Source organism: Mesocricetus auratus, unplaced genomic scaffold (genome assembly GCF_017639785.1).
Source record: "Mesocricetus auratus isolate SY011 unplaced genomic scaffold, BCM_Maur_2.0 Super-Scaffold_100013, whole genome shotgun sequence".
In the NCBI taxonomy this organism is placed as follows: Eukaryota; Metazoa; Chordata; class Mammalia; order Rodentia; family Cricetidae; genus Mesocricetus; species Mesocricetus auratus.
In genome coordinates, this window is record NW_024429196.1 from 81,632,750 (window position 1) to 81,651,515 (window position 18,766).

Genomic DNA, 18,766 nt, shown 5'->3' on the forward strand with positions numbered 1-18,766 from the left:
AGGGATAAACACAAGAGGCAGCAATGTGATAAACACCCTGAGAGCCCCACACCGGGTGGAGGGGACGGCCTTAGCCAGGGAGTTAGTTAGAGAAGACCTGCACTGCATCATACACATGTACTATGTCATGGGAACATTAGCTATGGATGCTTGGTTTTGTCTTGAGACAGGGTCATTGTAGGTCTTTGTACCGCCAGCTGGCCTGGAGGTATCTGTGTAACCAGGCTGAACTGGAACTTGTGTGAGTACTCTTCCCTGGCTGTGTTTTTTTTTTTAATAATCAGATTTACATATTAATAAGTGTTGGGGTTGTGGCTCATGTATATTAATAAGTGCTTTGGGAATCCCAGCACTTGTGAGGCTGAGGCAGGAAGATGGACAGGAGTTTGAGGTCAGTCTAGTCTATATTGAATTCCAGGCCGTCCAGTTCTAGATAGTAAGGCTCTGCCCCAACCTCCTTCCCTAAAAAAAGAATGGAAATCTCTGGGTGAAGGACAAAGCATTCAGTGCTGTGGATCAGGTAACATGACTAAGGGGTACCTGCCACTCAGCTGCAGTCAGTTATCATGTTTAAAGAGAGGTTCGCTGTGGCTGGGACAAAGAACTCAGGATTTCTGTATCCTTACGTGTCACTCTTTCACTAATTCAGAAAAGATGCTATAAACCTGGCATAATGACTTGTATCCCCAGCATATGAGGGCTCTATCAAGAGTATTGCCACAGCTTTGAGGCCACTCTGGGCAATGGAGTGAGTTCCAGACTGGCCTCAGCTTGACTGACACCCTGTCATAGAACAAACACAAAAAGCAACTTGTTTTTATCAAGCGTGAAAATCAGGCTGAGAATGTAGCTCACTGGCTGCTGCCTCTGCTTAGCCGACAGGTCTGGGTTCAACCCCTAGGGTGAAAAGCACGGACCCAACACTTATACCTTGACCATCAGTTCCCCTGAGCATGAGACTGCAAAGCTGTGTCCCGCTTCCTCTCTACCTCTAATCCCAGGGTCACTGCCTTTCTACATGGTCCCCCACCCTTGCTCTCTTACCATTTTCCTAAAACTCCCAAGTTCGTTCACCCTGTTTGACTCTGTTCAAGAACAGTCTTCCTGGCGAAATCTCTGTTTCTGTGGGCCAGATTGAGGTCCCACCCCTGAAGCCCAAACTGATTCACACCTCAAGCTTCCCATCACAGCTCTCCTGGCCTCTGTGTGCTTTCCTTATTCTCACTACAGAGCCATGTCATCACACAGTGGGGCTACATCTCACTTGTCCCTCCGTCCTCTTCCCACATGGAGCCATCAGGTACAAAAACACACCCTGCTCCCCAGAAGCTGCCCAGGTGATTAGAAGAGAGTGGGCTCTGAGCTGGGTCGGGTTTGAGTCCTATCTCTGGCTCACTAGCTTCCTGAGTGCAGGCAGGCTCTATAGCTTTCTCGACCTCTCAGTTTCCCCCTTGGGGCCTGGGTCTAGAAGACTCAAGTTCACAAAGTGGATGAGATGATGTGTGAGTGAGCTTAACACGTCCTAGACACATGGAAGCTGTGTGTGACGTGCCTGTTCTCTTCCATCAGCATTCTGCGGGGGTAGAGATCAGTGTGCCCTGTCTTCATCTCTCCCTCAGCTCGTTCCCCTCTTTAGATGTGCAGATTGGCAGCTCCTGAGTTCATTCCAGCCACCCTATAGCGTCTCTAACTTCATTTTGAAAGAGGGAACTCCTCCTTTACCATGCGTCCTGCCTGTGCTTGGGTCCTTCTCTGTCCTGAGCGTGTTCCTACCAAGTGAGAGAAGCAGGCAGGGCTGCATGTCTCAGCTGCCTGGGTACCTTCCGAGTCCTTTCTGTGTTCCACCTGTGGGGCCAAAAGGTGGAGGCTAGGAGAAGCACTCAACGGAAGGGGAGAGACAGCCTGGAACAGAGCAAATGAGCACTAGGTGCTATGTTCATTCAGAGGTGGGTGAGGCCAGAAAGCCCCGTGGAGGAAGGGCCTGCCGCTGTGACTTTAGGGAAAGCATACCGGGCTCTCTCCACCATTCCTGTCCCCGTAACCTGCCATAAGGGTCACCTCCCATCACCTCTCCCAGTGTAAGCAGTAACTTCAACATTCAAGAACGCCAAGGCCCCTCAGGCAAACAACTTTTTTAGAGTCCCCCATAGAGCTTGGGAAGGTTTCTGGAGAAGGTCCATCACTGTGACCCTTTGTCCTCCAAAGGCCAGCCTGATAAATACCTCTTTCAGGTCTTCCTGCAGGAGAGGGCCACATGAGGGCCAAGAGCGGTAACGCTGTCTGGGCTGCAGAAGCTAGAGAATGCAGTGGCCCTGAGGAGGCGTGTGAGCCCAAAAGCTCAGCAAAGAGAGCTGTACAGAGTCACGGAGTGAGGAGGAAAAAGCTGCACCCCCCCAACTCTCCCCCCCCATCAGTAGCCAAGGGAAGAAGTGAGGAACCTGCCAGGTTGGAGTCACATGACCTTCATTGACCTGATAAGTCTATGCTCCTCCCACACCTCTGCAAATCTGCCTGGAATGCCACAGTCCTGCTCCAGAGGGATGGCTTGAATAACAGCTCAAGAGGCTGACAGGATCCCGGGACCAACAGAATTGATCTTCCGGGGCGGCCTCTTCTCCTGGTGGCCTGATAGCTGTCTCCTCACTCTAGTCTCACGTGATCATTCTTCCATACCTGAGAGGGAGACAAAGGTCCAGTGTCTTCCTCTTTGTAAGACCACAGCCCGGAAGGTTCAGGGTCTCCTCTGAAAGCTTTGTTAAAGCGTGATCACCCTTTGGAAGGTCTTGTCCCCAGATGTACTCACGTTAAGCTCACTCTTCAATGAGCATGTCTTGTGGTGCAGTCTACTGACCTCTGACCCTCTCTGCCACTCTACCTTCCTACCTTGGTTGTCTGATCCCAGCCCATCCATACCCCTTACCATTATCTAAGAATATGACACTCTTTCCAAACCACTGGTGCCCTCTCACTCCTGAAGTCTCTGCCCCTGCAAACTCGTGCAGGGCATCACTACCTGCCCTGGGAAGTCTTCTGGTCCCTCATCTCTCCTGCTGACAAGGAGCTCCGTGGTCTTTCTTGAGCTGCAGGTTGCCCCCAGTCTGATATTGGTGCCCCCACATACCACTCTTCATGATAAGGCAGTCTTCCTTAATGACCCAGGACCTGCAGAGAGATTTGGTGAATGCATTATCAGAGACCAGTAACTTCTGAAAATGTATGCAGATCCCTCCCTGCAGGGTACTCCACTGCCTGCCTCCTTTTTATGGAGAACCCAACCATGTGACAGCAGCCAGTTCTGACTCTGTGGGGCAGTGTGATGGCCTCGACTGCCTCCAAATTGAGTCCAGACAGTATACTTTTTTTCTGGATCTATGCAAACAGAGTCATCTGGATTACATTAGCAGGCTCCACTATAAACAGCCCTTAAGAAAATCAAAGGTCCGGGGGGAAAAATAAGAGGGAAGTGGAGGGGCCTTTCCCCTCCCCGTTCAGAGACGCAAGGCCCAGAAGGAAGGCTGGTTAGAATCAGAGCAGAAATGGCCTGTGGGGAAGCCCCCTTTTCAGGTGTGTGTTCCGAACCCAGAGTGAGTTCCCGGGCCGGGGACCCCCGCAGTCAGGAGTCAGGGCTGCCCGTGTCCACCAGCACAAGGGCTTTGCAGGGCAGCCTTGCTACCCCTTTGAAGAGCTCAGAGCATCATCCAGCCCTCTTGTGCTGGAGAACACAGGGAAGGAGGGCAGGCCCAGTGTCCCCCCCCCGTCCCCCCCCCCCAGGGAACAAAGTTAAGTCCCTTGCTGAGCAAAGCCTGACCAACACAACCTCTGCCTATGTGTTTGTGTGTCTGCCCCACATAGCTGCCCCCACACGAGGCCCTGGAGCAGCAAGAGCTGAGGGCTTGCCTGCGCTGGCGTCGCCTGCAGGATGAGCTGCGGAACTCCCCAGAGGAAATGCAGGTGTTGAGGTAAGGTGCCAACGTTTCCCACCTCCTCCTCCCTCCCCAGGCCGCCTTATGGGTACAAATCCTTGCTGGCTGACTAAATCTACTGTTTCCATTAAAATCCAGCAGGGCTTAGGTTCCTCACCTTCCCAGGGACGTGGTTGCTATGTTCTCAGTCTTCCAGGGTGTGGGTTTTGATTCTCCTGGTGTCTCTATTCAAGGGGAAAAAAATAACATGAGGGACTACATTCTTGGTTTGAAGTCCTAATAGTTACTTTATGTGGTGACTGGACATGAGGAAGGTTAGGGTTCAGCAGTTTGGCAGACAGTAACCCTTTAAAGCCAAAGAGGGGGAGCTCTGTAGGAAAGTATTGATTGCTTTGCATTTAGCAGTAACAGATGTGCATGTCAATGGGGCCTTTTGTTCCGTTTTTTTGCCCAGCAGCAAAGCCACTGCTGCTCTCTGCAGTCTCTGCTCCTGGGTGTTGTTTTCCAGAGTGCACATGGCACTTGGATTACTTCTTGCCATTTTTTGTTTTTGTTTTTTTTCCAGTTCCATCCTTGCTTCTTTGGTGCCCTGGTGCTATATAAACCCTTATCTGAGGCCTCTAGTCTAGGCCCCAGGAGCACCAAGGTTGTTATGACAACAGAAGCTTCCCTCCAGCCCCTGTTGAGGAGAATCAAGTATTAGGAAGGGTGGCCCAGCTAGGAATTAACCCTTTAGCATGCCATTGGACATGGCATCCTGATCCCGATGGGCTACCTTATCCCTTATCAGAGGCCCTTATCAGAGGCCTGCCTGCCTTGGGCACTCCTGCTGTCCATGGCTTCTAAATAAGCACCCTCCCCATCCCACCTCCCTGCACTGGGCCTGAACCATGCCGGGAGGCAAAAGCCAGAGCAGAAACAGACCAAGTCTGGTAGACCCAAGGGAGCAAGACTGGCTAGTGCTTTTGTGCAGCCCTGCCCCGGCCATTCCCGGTTCCCTGCCTGCACTCTTAACTGTGCCCCCCACCCCCAGGGTGATGCGTCCATTGTTTAGGAGAGAAAACCAGAGCACTGATGAAACATAGCCAGCCAGGAGCCAGAGCCCTGCCATTCAGCCAAGGCCACTGTGCCTGAGTGTTCCCTCAGCCAAACTCTGGTGAGCCAGCCAGCCTGGTCGCTCCTGTAGTGTGGACACGGCGCCTGCTCTCAAAGAGCTTACACTCAGCAGGGACAGTGTCACATGTGCAAACCTGTTACAGACCAGACGGTAAGCAGTAATGCAGGAGGCCCCATCCACAACTTCCCGACTAACTGGAGGGCATCAAGACTGAGCTAGACATGTGCTCAGCTTGGCAGAGTGGGAAGCACAAAGGCTTTGGAAAGGCTGGAAAGAGCCTTGTTGAGCCTTGGGAGCAGAAATGGCGGAGCCATGAGTCAGGAGAGGCTTTGACCATGTTCGTCAGAAGCTAACCAGTCTTAGCATGCAAGAATCCCGAGCTGGATGGTGTTCCCTGTGTGGGCAGAGGACAGAGAGCAGAGGTACAGTGCAGAGGGAGGTCCTGGTGGAGCAGTGACCCGGTGGACAAGGCCAGTGAGAGTACCCAGAATGACCGGGACTTTGGGTAGATGGGGATGACATTTATCTAACTGGAAGAACAGGTATTCAATAAAGACTCTGGTTTTGTTTACACCGACTTTGAGACGCTGAGTAGATGGGTAGCCAGTGAAGCTTGTAGACGGGAAGAGCATTCAGCCTGAGCAGTACTCAAGCCAGCACCGAGGAAGAAGAAAGAAAAGTTGTCAGATGATTCAGCAAAGGATCCTGGGAAATTGCTGTGTATGTGGAGGAAACCGGGGTGTCCAGGTCGTAGGAGAAAGGGAAGAAGGCGAGAGCAGCTAGTGTGGATGTCACTGGGAAACATGGCCTTAGGGAGAACTGTGTGAAGGGTGCCAGTGGCCTTGGATTCCGTGTTTGTTTATGTGTGGTGGAGAGGTGTGGAGGCCATGCCATGTGCAGACTGGCCATGCTAGCTAGATCAGGAAGCGTCACACTAAAGGCAAGCTGCATGAACTGTGAATCCTTCACCCCAAACTCAGTTTCTCAAACTAAAAGATCCTCCCTATTCCCCATGCGTAAGTCTCTTGGTGGGTCTGGTTCTGCATGGGGTGCCCTTTGTGTGTGGAAGGACATCAGCTTCATCTGGATGAGATATGTCCCCAGCTCAAGATGAGTTGCACTGCATCCCCAGAAGCCACTGACTTCTCACCCCTGTCCTCTGTGGAGCTGTGGTCAGCCCAGTTGCAGGGAGTGAAGACTTTCCCACAGTGAGAGGAGCTGGGAGCATTTTTGGATGTCTGAACTAGAAGGTTTATTGTAGCTTTTATTTACTTTCCTTTGTCTTAATGTTCAGAAACTGTCTTGGCCTAAATTTAGGCTGACTGAACGCAATGCTTCTGAAGGACCCGCTGCAGATAGACTCATCAGACTCATCAGCTGCATTGCATTATTGGGTTCAACTTACTGCTGGAGCTTTCACCCTAAAATGACATGCATAAAATGTGTTCTAAGATCATGTCTTAGTATGCAAATGACCCTGAGAAAGAACTCCTTCAAAACTATGCAGTGATCATAGACAGTGCCACGCCCTCCCACCCCCCACCGCGTCAATGTCAGGATGCTCCACCATCTTGAAACATGGACCAAGAGCCATGCGAGCCTCAGAGACAAAATGTGTGCAGCACATGGCTGTGGATCTCTGTTGTGCTGTCACAGCCCCACCCTCGATGGCATTTAAAAAAAGCTTCAGGCATCTTGAAGTCAGAAGGTCATGGGTTAAAGTGCTGTCCTGTGTATAGGTTGCACTGGCCACCTCATCAAAGAAAATACCATTTTGCTAGTTATAGGTAGTAGAGGTGTTGTAAAGCAAGAAGAGACAAACCGGAAATTTGAGACTTCATTATGTCACAACTGTACGCGCGCACACCCGTGCCACAGTGTGTGTGCCACTGTGATATATCTGCAACTTTTTTGTAATGTCATTTGGAATTTTGAGTTTCACTAAACTGCCCTGACTTGTCCCTGAGCTGTGATTCTCCTCCCACACTTCCAAAACCCTGGGGTTACCCATGTGTACCACCCTGCCTGGCTGTTTGAGCTTCTAAACTCCCAGCCCTGACCCACGCATCTTACCCTGTGCGTTTTACGTTGACCATTGTTTGATCTCATCAAATGAGTCTTCAGCCTTCTTCACCAAGAATTTTGTTTGGGTTCCAGCTGTTTCCCGTGTGTTCCTTCCTGGCCAGGGTGCCTCTAAGTGGGGCAACTACAGCTCTGGAAGCATGGTCACTTACTCTGGTTTGCAAATATTAGGGGTCACATCACTAAATCCATGCTCGTGCACTGGTCACGGCAGTCAAGGCTCCTTGTCCCTGTTGAGACACCATTGGCCGACTTAGGCTTACTCTCACCTGTCTGCTAACCCTAGACGGAATCGCCAACAGAAATCCGCTATGTGTGTATGTGTGTGTGTGTGTGTGTGTGTGTGTGTGTGTGTTTCATTCCAGCAGTACAGCACTAGCCAGATGCTAGGTAGGGGACTTTGGCAAGATTTCCAGTCCCTCAACTCTCAATATAACATTTTCTGACAGGCCCCAAGAGACAGAAGAGCTACAAGGGTAGGGTCAGAAGAAACCTCTGTTTTTGTTGTTGCTGTTTGTTTGTGATTTATGACTGCTGTTTATGTGGGGATTCGTTGTTGAAGTTACACTCAGGCTGAGAAGGCATGCGGCATAATCACAAAGGGGACACTGACGAGCTGTTTGCAGCTGCCCCCACCGTTGCCACGGTGCTAGACAGATGCAGGCATCCGTTCTCCCTTCGTGTGAGTGCCTCACCCAGTGGCCACAGAAGCACCCTCCCCTGACAGTGGGGTGGGGGAGCACATTCATAATTCTGCCCAGAGCTAAGGTGCAAGCCATTGTGTTTCTCACATTTACATGGTGCCTCCTCTCCTGGCTTCTAATCTAAAGCCATGTATAGGGTGTGCTCACTAAAACTCTTCTTATGCAATCCTCCGTCATCCCGGGAGCTAACACCACCACCACCATCCCTATCCCTGGAAGGATCCTGCAGGGATAGCAGTGCTGAACAGCTGTCCAGACGCCTTATATTTTGCAGAGGCACATGTGGAAGCCACATTGTATAGGGACTGTAAACTGGGCAGCCTTGCTGCTTACCATGAAGGGCAGGAACCCTTTAATCGCTGTGCCTGAAGCCAGCCTTATCCTTATATTTCAACACAGTGCCTAGTAAACTTACCTGGATTAATTTTTGCTTTGTTTGATTACTGGTTAGATTTATGCCAACTTAACGCAAGGTAGAGTCATTAGGGAAAGGGGAACCTCAGTTAACCAAATCCCTTCATAGGCCTGTATGCAAGCCTGTAGTGAATTTTCCTTTTTGTTTTTTGAGACCAGGTCTCTCTGCCTGACTATCCTAGAACTTGTTATGTAGACCAGGCTGGCCTTGAACTCACAGAGCTCTGCCTGCCTCTGCTTCTCAAGTGCCGACTTTAAAGGCGTGCACCACAATTAATGATTGATATGGGAGGGGTCCACAATTAATGATTGATATGGGAGGGCCCAACCCCACCCCCAGTGTGGTGAGGCCACACCTGGGTTCTGTAAGAAATCAGGCAGAGAAAACCATGAGGAGCAAGTCAGTGAGCATCACTCCGGCCACGGCCTCTGCATCCAGGTTCCTGCCTGGAGTTCCCACCCCCACTTCCTTGGATGATGGATGTCAAACTATGAGGTGAAATAAACCCACTCCCCAAGTTGCTTTCGGCATGATGTCTTATCACAGCAATAGAAATCCTAAGATTGTCTTGTTTTGTTTGAGATCTCACTGTTACAGTCCTGTGTATTGGTTTCTTTTCTTATTGCTATGACAAGATACCCTAGAAAATGGACTTAAAGAAGGAGGGACTTATAGAAAGCTATGGTGGTGAGGCTCCTGTGGGTCTGGAAGCAGAGAGAGATGAGTGCTGGTACTCACATTGACCATCCTTCTTTATTCTGGCACTGGGTGCTCCCATTAAGGCCGGGTGTTCTCTCCTCATTGACAATCTCTGGAAAAGCCCTCAAACACAGCCTAGGGGTGTGTCTCCTGGGTGCTTTTAAATCAAGTTGTCCCGGATGAACTGACACTATGTAGCCAGGCTGCCTCAGACTTGCTACATTCTTCCCAGGACTTAAACTCTCCAAGTGCTAGGATTATAGGTGATTAAAGGAGCAAATCTCTGCTTTGCTCCTCTGGGGAAACAAACTGCAAACGTTCACTGTGTTGGGGTCCCCTGCCCCACATGAACCCGCTTGGAGCCCTCCTCTACAAGCACCAGGCTCTACTGCCTCTGTCTTCAGTTGCCAGAAGACACACCCACCCTTTCCTTCTCTTCGCCCTGCTCCCCCTTAACTGCTAAACATCTAATCGCCAGTCGCCCCTTGTCAGGGGCATCTCGTTCTCTCTGGAGTCTGCATACTACTGCCCTCACGGGGATGAAGAAACTGTGCCTCTAACTCTATGCCCTCCTTTGCTCCTCCACTCTGCCTGGCACCATGGGCAAACCCCAGGGACCAAACCCCAGGGACAACCTCTGCTCCCTGGCTTTCGTGCCAGGGTCACCGCCTCTTCCTGCTGTTGGCAACCCCGTCCCTGTCCCCTTTGCAGTCTTATCAGAGTTGCTTCCTGTCCCATATCTGATGCTCTTCGGGAGACTGCATTCCCACTAGGGTGTTTTTGAGGGTTTTTTGGGGGGGGATGGGGGAGTGGGTTGTTTGCTTATTTGGTTGGTTGGTTTGGTTTTGGTTTTTTGAGACAGGGTTTCTCAGTGTAACAGCTGTGGCTATCCTGGAACTCGCTCTGTATACCAGACTGGCCTCAAACTCACAGAGATCTGCCCGCCTCTGTCTCCCATGTGCAGGGATTAAAGGTGTGCACCACAACTGCCCAGCCATCCCCAGTTTTCTCATATGAAGACCCAGAAATTAGATTTATGTTAGGCTTGTTAGTATTCAGGCATCTGTATTGGTCTGTCTTTGGGGTTCTGACAGGATACGCCCTCAGCTGCAGCCCCTAAGAGCACCTCCTGTGCACCTTCACTATGTTCCCTTTTAAAAGGGCCCTGCCCACCTCCCATCTCTCTCTCTCTCTCTCTCTCTCTCTCTCTCTCTCTCTCTCTCTCTCTCTCTCTCTCTCTCTCTTTCTCTCCCTCTGTCTGTCCCTCTCTATCTCTCCCCCTCTTTCCCTCTCCTCTCTCCTGCTGCTCCTGTCTCCAGAGGTCAGTCTTCCCCCGCTTCCCTTTCCCCTTTTTATGATCCCTTTCCCTAATGAAACAAAACAAAAAACCTCTGCTTGAACCCTGTAGCATGGTGTCTTTCTCTCGTGCACTGCTTTTCTTAAGTTACAACAAGGCTTATTAGAAAGTATTCCCAGGAAGGAAAAATGGAAGAAAAAGCAGAAGTTAGAGGAGGAGAGTAAACCAAGGTACTGAGATCTAAGACAACTCATACACAGTTGCCCTGGAGGCAGCAGGAGTGCCCCCTGGAATCGTCTCCATTGGAGCAGAGGACCTAGTATTCTGTCCCTGTACTTGTCTTGTTCAGAGGGAGAGAGTTTTCAGGACATTTCTGGGAACATGCTCAAGCAAATGAGGGCCCATGTTTGTGCCACAGTGTCACGGAATTAGTAAGGGAGCTGGTGTGGCACAGGCATTTGAGAGCTACAGAGGTACCATCCCTATCAAAGCTGGAGGCTCCCGCGACTCCGTTGCTGGCACAGCTGCCTCTTAGTCTGTTAGCCCCAAGGCGAATGCTGAGCTATCCACTGACATCACTTCCTGGCTCCCTTATGTCACACACACACTGGCTGTGCTAGCCCACCTGTGTCTGCTTACTCCTAAGGGCAGAACTCTGGTTCACGTGCTCTTCCAGGGTGGGAACCTTCTCCCTATCCCCTTCCCTCCTCTCCTGGGAACTCCCCCCTCCCACCCTACTTCACACCTTTCCTGGCAGCCCCATCCTCCCCTCCTCTCCCGTGACCCACCCCTAGCAACTGCCCATTTTGTCACAAAGTGTTTCATCAGTAGACTCTCTGTTTCCCTTGAGTCCACTACGTGTGTGTGACGCAACCCACAGTCTGTGAATTGTTTTTCTGTCTCTACCCTGCCTCTGCCTGCCCGCCCCCTCTCCTTCTTTGTAGTGCTGGGTTCAACCTCAGGGCCTTATCCGTGCTACGCAAACCTTCTTGCCTGTGCCATCCCTTGCCCTGTCTCAGTGCCACTGGGGAACTCTCTCTCTACAATGCTTCACAATTCTGCCATCTCCTCCCTTCAGATCTCCCAAGAGCTCCCTGTGGCCACCAGGAGGAACACGGGGCCCCTTCGGGGAAGCCCACAGGGCATCAGCTCTGCTCGCAGTCTCCTCACTTGCCGCCCTTGGTCCTATTCTAGCTACCGAGGTGTCTCCCAGACTATGCTGTGTGAGTCAGCTCAGGCCAGGGCGGGAAAACCAAAGCAGCAGCCTTGGCAGCAGAAAGTTGCTTTTTCACAGTAGAAGTCAGAATTCTAAGCTACAGGTGCCGACAGGTCCATTTCTCCTGAAGACCTTCTCCTTGGCTTGTCTGTGCTCCTGTGATGTTTTGTCCGCATGTGTGTGTGTCCCTGTCCTTTCTCTGCAGTCCAAATGTCTTCTCCGGAAGAGGGCATCAATCAGATTAGGACTCAAACTGGTAGCTGCACTCTGACCGCCTTAAAGAGTTCTGTTCTCCAAACATAGTCCCTTTCTCGGGTACTGGATGCTAAGGCTTCAGCATACACAACATGAGGCACACAATTCTACCCTCAGCCTCTGCCATCTGTCTAGCCAACTGCCCTGTCTTACCTCCCTGCCATCTTCCATATTGCCTCTATTTAGAATGCCCTTTCCTTGCTGCTTTATTCCCCATTATTATGACTCAGCACAGACACTCTTGCTTTCCAAAAAAAATATAATCCTTACCCTAATATAAACAGGTGTCCCTCCTCTCTACCTGTTACAGCCTCTTGTGATGACCCTACCCACAATCTTACATGTTATTTGATAATTATCTTTATGCAGAGGGTGAGCCATATAAATGGATAGCATTTTGTCATTTCTGACCTTCAAAAGCAGAAGTTGTCTACGCTCTGCCTTGGGGAACTCAGGACTGTCTGACTTGTGTCCCTTTACTTCAGTTCACGGAATTCAGTGAGTGGGTATTGTAGATCCCTAGGGCCTTTGTCACTTGTCTTGTGGGATAAATATGTATTACAAAGGAATAAGTGAATGCAGACTGTGTCCTCAAGAGTTACAGGCACTGAGAGCTCTTTCTGGGGAAGCATGTACAGGCTGAGCTGGGATGGCCGGACAGGAAGCATTGAGAATGGTGAGGGGTAGAGAGAGGAAATTCCAGGTGTGGAATGGTCATTTCTAAGAGAATGAATGGGCTTTCTGGATAGAGGGGCTAGTTCCATGAGGGATCTGGGAGGCTGAAGGTGCCCTGGTGAGGGCAGGCTAAGCAATGGCTCTACAAATGCCAAAGTCAGACATTCCCTGGGACAGTCTCCATAACGCTGAGCTATTTTAAGTTCCAAGAATGACATACTGAAAATGGAGTTTGGGGGAGATTACCCAGACATTGGGATAACACATGACCAAAGAGACAGAGTCTAGAGGCCAGATGGGATTCGGTGGACATTCCAGGAGTGAAGACTGAGCTTAGATTCATTGGTCCAAGGCTCTGGTTGAGTGACTCCCTAACTTACCACTCTTCAGAACTGCAGAGATGTCAACCCAGCTTCAAGGACGACTTCAGTGATGCAGTGAATACAATGTTCTCCCCTGATTTCATGTGATGACTGATCCTTTAAAGGGACCGCTTGAATTCCCAGGCTTCATGATGTCAGTTAGGACTTGCGTGAAAGATAACAGCTGCCATTCTTGGCCAGGATGTGACTGATCCTGACCCATCTAGAATGATACCATCTGCCAATGGAGGCCTGAGCTCTGCTCCAGAGCTTATCATGTCTTTGGGTCTCAACCGAGTATGGTGGCATAGGGTTTTCAGAAGGGCCGGAAGCCAGATTTCCTGAGTGTGAGTCTTGTCTTGTCACTTCTGTCTGCTCCGTAGACTTGAGGACTGCTTACCGCGCTAACCTCAGTCTACAGGCATACAGCAGGCTAATAGCTCTGTCCAGTTTCTCCTGTAGAAGTGAATGTGAGAAGGAAAGGCAGAAAATACATTCAAATCATTTACAACATGTAGATACTGGACTCCTGAAGCACCACCAGTGTGTTGGATGTGAGACAAACAGTGACGATGTCTTAGGTCCAAGTTAATGCTTAGTGTGTGTTAGGTGCCATCCCGCACGGCCATAGCACCTGGTACATGGTTGCCAAATGTGGCAGAAGCAGAGGATGTGGCACCTTCACCTCTGCCCCCACCTCCCCTGGGGCCATACAAGGGGTCTTGCTGCATGTTCCTCTGGAATGGCTTTCCTGGTAAGCAGAACTGGCTGAAATGTAAAACAGTAAAATTCCTAAGACTTAAGAGAACATTTTTTTAAGTGCAAGAATGTCTGGTTACAAAATAAAAATGCGAGGATTAAAGTGGGGAATCTGGAGTTGGAACTAAGATGTTCAAACCAACGGCCTGAGATATAAACAGAACTGGCAGCGTCTCTGAGACCTGTGGGAATCCTCCTGTCTTCCCAGAGCCCATGCTGATCTGACTTCTCAAGAGGACCACCCTGGTGTCGCCTCTGCTAGGCTCCATGGAGCTCTCTGGCCTACACGCCCAGTCTTTCCAGGATCCCGAGAAGGAAGGAGTTTCTACCCCTGAGCCTCTGACTACAGCTTTGACCTGTGCCTTTCCGGAGGATCCCTGCCCTGTTCCCGCCAACCTCAGGCCCTCTCCCCATCGCCACACCTGGTTTGCCACATTTGAACCTCATGTATGAGCAGGCCAGCTAGGCCTCTGAAAAATGTTAGGGCTGTCAGCTTGCCCGGAACAACTGTCTGCCCCTTCCCATTCCAGAGACTTGCTGTGTCTCCCAGCTGCCTACTCAAATTCCATTTCCTGTGGGAGGCACTCTCTCTACTGGCTCTCTTAAACAACAAAGGTGTAAGACATGCCATGCCTAATTGAACTCAACCCCATGTCTTCATTTTGGGGTGGGCACTCCCTGGTTACTCTTCACGGAGGATTTATGAAGGAGGAGCTAGAGCTCTGCCGGTCACTGGTTCTACAGCACCACGAGTGTTTTATTTTTGTGGTATCTTTTGCTATAGAGACCATCAAGAAGTAAGGCGGTCCAGGGTCACTGCCTAGTTAGCCATAGTTCTTCTCCCCTCCAAATGCAAGTTCATAATGCTATGTATTTAGGAACACACACACACACACACACACACACACACATGCCACCACTACCCCCCCCATCAACAACAACAAAGAAAAGAAGTCACGAGTTTGAAAGGGAGCAGGGGAAGGGTGATAAGGGAGGGTGTAGAGGGAAGAAAGGAAAAGGGGAGCATGACATCATTAAACTATAAGCTCAAAAAGTAAACTTTGATTTTAAAAGTTCATAATAGTCAAATCCCGGTGGTAAGATAAGCACTGCTAGTGTTTCCTTGTGAATAGTCAGGAAATAAATGTTACAAGTATGCATTCATATGGCTGCCTGTATAGCACTGATTCAGTATTATACTGTTAGCCCATGAGATGTTTCCCCAAAGTCATTCATGCATCAGTCTGCAGTGATTTGCTCGTTATTGACCCCCTCTTGAGGATCTCTCACGCTATGCTGCCGGTCAGAGCAGACTCGACACACAGTGAGTGCATCCTTGTTTGTTCTCAGCCATTCAGAAGAGACCTTAGCCGGCCAGTACTTTCTGGTGAACCCCTGGTTGACTTGGTTTCACAGAATGCATGCTTACTCCCCATGCCCCATTTCCTACCTTTCAGTCTGTATTTTGGTCAGTAATTTTGATCCAGAAACAGCTAACAAAAACTGTGCAAGTATTCCACCAGCCTGCTGCAAAGACATGGTGGAGGAGGACAGGGCCGCCACATTCTACAATCTAGTCTGACAGTCTCCCTTTGCCGCCTCCTTCAAGTCACTGACTGGGGAGTAAAAAGAGACAGAGGGAGGACTGGACTTGGGGTCGTCAGTGTGCCCAAGGTGTCAGCCAGGGCAGTAAGGCATACACGTGCATTAAGGGGCACCCAGGGTGAAAATGAAAGCTAAAGGAGAAAAGCTTAGACTTGTATAGGATATCATCCTCTGCAGAGGGAATCCTGAGGAATCATCCCAAGAGTATTAGAGAGAATGAGCAAACTCAGTATACGAGGAGGTGGTAGATGAAGGCACGAAGCTTGGTTGTTCCTGTATATTAGTTATGAGGGGTCTGAAGATAACACAAGAAAACAATAATGTATGATAACATCAAAGAGGTAGGTTTAGGAATAAATTTGACAAAAGAACCACAGAACCCGAGAACCAGAAACTACAGTGCGCCGTGGAAGAAACGAAGGGCCAGAATATATGGAAATGGCTCGTCTGAGAAACGTCTCGGAACAGCTGCACCGCCCGGGCTTACCTGACCTGTGGACCCAGCATGGGCTTCTCAAAATCTTGGCTGTCTCCTTGTAAATATAAACAAGGCGACCGTAAACTTCACGTGGAAGTACCTGGGGACCCTGGAGAACCAGAACAACCCCGAAGAGGGCGACAGAGTTGGAGAATTTATGCTTCTTGGTTTCAGAACTTGCTACAAAGACCCAGTAATTAAAACTGTATGGTGCTGTCAAGAGATGGACATGTAGAGCAAGGGATGTTTGAATGATGGCTGGTTGGCATGGAGACACCAGCGTTTTCCGTGAGTGGTGGTGCCCTGGCAATGCCTGTCCGAGTGCAAAGGAATGTAACCCACCTTACTATTCAAACCACTCACAACAGGAAGTGCTAAGGCTTCAAAACTATCAGGAAAAAAAATGCAACTATGAATGTTCGTTACCTTGTACTAAGTGGTAGTTAGGAAATGAAAGTAGCCAAAAGAGAGAAAACTGGTAAATTGAACTTAACAAGGTTAAAAGCCCCCATTTCAAAGGATTCCCTCAGGAGAGTTAGAGTTGGGGGCTGTGCTGTGTCTCAGTGGTAGAGACTTGCTTAGTCTGCACAAGACCCAGGCTCAGCCCCAGCAAGCAGAGGAGGAGACAGGATTGACAAATCACATACTCAGTGAGAGGATGGAAACACGCAACTGAGTATTAAAGAAAAAAGACCCAGCCCAACTGAAAAATGGGGGAATGTTTCTCCAAAGAGTATATTCAGCTGACAAATCACACAAAAGATGCTTGCTATACTTATTAAGCCATCAGACAAATCAAGTCAGCACCAGAAGGCAGTATCATTCCACACTCACTGAGACTGCTATAGAAGACAGACAGGATAACAAGTATTCACGAGGATTTGGAGAACTGGAACCCACCCCACAGTGTGAAGATGACAGGACAACTCCTAGGGAGGAGGAAGGGCTTGTGTGACCCTGCAGTTCTACTCTTGGGTGTAAACCTAAGAGGAAACCACACAGTAAGGTTTATAAGCAAAAGCTTGTGCACAAATGTTTATGGCAGCTGCTCTACTTTCCTTCCTTGATGCTTTGGCAAAATACTCTTGAGATAGGGTCACTCTGTGTAGCCCTGGCTGTCCTGGAACAGGCCCTGTAGACCAGGCTGGCCCCGAACTCAGAGATCCGCCTGCCTCTGCCTCCTTAGTGCTGGGATTAAAGGTGCGCACCACCACCAGCCAGCAGCGAAATACTCTTGACAAAGGCAACTTAAGGTCGAATGGGTCTGTTCTCACTCGGGACCTGAGTACAGTCTGTCAGGGCTGGGAAGTTAAAGCAGCGGGAACTGGAAGCCCCTGGCTACACCATAATCCACAATCTGGAATCAGAAGGTGGTGACCACTGTTGGGTGCTCCCTCCTCTGGTTCTACAGTACCACATCCCAGCCAGAGGCCCTTCTCCCTGGGCATTACAGAGTCAGAACCATTTTGCAGAGGCTTCAAAGAATTCAGAGCATGGGGGGACACACGACCATCCGCATTGGTTGCACTGGGAGCTCTTGTCTTGTGGCTAGTGACGCTTTGGTGGGCTAAGGCAGTCTATCTGGCTGGACCTCAGTCCCCATAAGGTGTCCATGTGCCTCTCTGTCCTGCTTTCTGGACTACAGTTTTGGCATACACATTCAAGACCAATGAAATGGCTGATGATGCATAGCTTCCAGGTAGCCATGCAAAGAAAATAAAAACACAAAATGAGAATAGTAACCAGCACCATCACCCCTAAACATCCTGGCCTCTGGCCAAGACAGACTTTTAGATAAACAGAATGTGTTAGATTCATGAAGTGGATCATTAGTCAACAATAAGAAGGAATGAGGTATCGACACCTGCTAGAGCATGTCACATGAACCTTTATAACAGTACGCTGTGAAGGAAACAGACATAAAAGCCTGCCTGCGTGCGTGTGTGTGTGTGTGTGTGTGCGTGCGTGCGTGCGTGTGTGTGTGTGTGTGTGTGTGTGCGCGCGCGCGTTTGTGTGAGTCCCTTTGTGTGAACTGTCTAAGCAAATCTACAGACGTACATAGACTAATGACATCAAAGGTTGAGTTATTGAAAAGGAATTGTCATTAACTATAGGTTTCCTTTCTGGAGTGATGAAGAATACTCTAGAATTACATACTGGTGGTGGTTACGCTACCATATGAATATGCTAAAAGCTACTTGATATGCCTTTTGTTTTAAGACTTATTTATTCATTCATTCATTATTGTTCATTCATTCATTCATTGTATTGTGGGGGTGCGGATGCATGGGTATAGAGTCCAGAAGAAGCCACCGTTTGTCCTTTATCATGCCCCCAAATATTTCTTGGTGGCAGAGCCTCTCCCTGCACGTGGAGTTCATGTTTTCTGGTTTTCTCAGCTAGGCTGGAAGCCAACATGCCCCAGTAATCCTCCTGCCTCAGTTCTCCTCAGAGCTGGGATTACAAGCATGTAGAGAGGCCAGGCTTGATATGTGGCTGCTGGGATCTAGACTCCAGTTCTCCTGAGTGCACAAGCGCTCTTCGCTGCCGGGCCATCTCTCTAGCTCCTGGGTTTTTGGTTTTGAGATAGGACTTCACTCTGTTGTTCAGGTGGCATGGAATTCATTCTGCAGCCCAGGATTACCTCAGACTTGCAGAAGTCCTCTTGCCTCAGTTTCCCCCACTATATCCAGCACGAACTGCACTTTTTTTTTAATGGTAACCTTTGTTAGTCTAGAAACTTTTAAGGATTAATGGAAGCCAAGGAACATTCTTTACTTGCATAACAACCCTGGATGCCAGTTGAGTTAACCAGTGATTGTCTGAGGAGGAGATAGAAAATGAAATCAGGGCAGGAAGCACTGGGTGACCTTGGGCCTGGATGAGACCCAGGGGCCATTTCTGGTATTGGGTGCTCAGAATCTCTGCAGGGATCACTGGAATGAAAGCTGTCACTCCTGTGTGATAAAGCACAGTGCGTCTTCTCATTTCCCTCTGAATGTAACCCTGGCTGTTTTCCCAATTATTAATGCTCAACAGCCCTTTTGAAAAGCTGTGCATGTGCTACAGTATGTCTTGCCACTGGCCCCGAGCATGCGTCAATCATTGGGTGTTTTGGTAATTTCTCTCCCTGGCGGTGCTGTGTCAAGGGTCTTAGCACCGGATGTTTGTGGATAGCA

General features: G+C 49.6%; 1 protein-coding gene across 4 annotated transcripts in view; it reads left to right on the forward strand.

The window, feature by feature from the left end:
- The window catches only part of Aopep (aminopeptidase O (putative)), a 286,649-nt gene that overhangs the window by 157,483 nt on the left and 110,400 nt on the right, over positions 1–18,766 (forward strand). For 3 of the 4 annotated variants that reach the window (XM_040756128.1, XM_013119352.3, XM_021232027.2), the window contains exon 7: positions 3,853–3,959. In XM_040756128.1, coding sequence (XP_040612062.1) covers positions 3,853–3,959 — 107 coding nt within the window. Of the gene's footprint in view, positions 1–3,852; positions 3,960–13,712; positions 17,507–18,766 lie in introns of those variants that run through there. The other variant, XM_040756129.1, reaches the window with a different exon arrangement.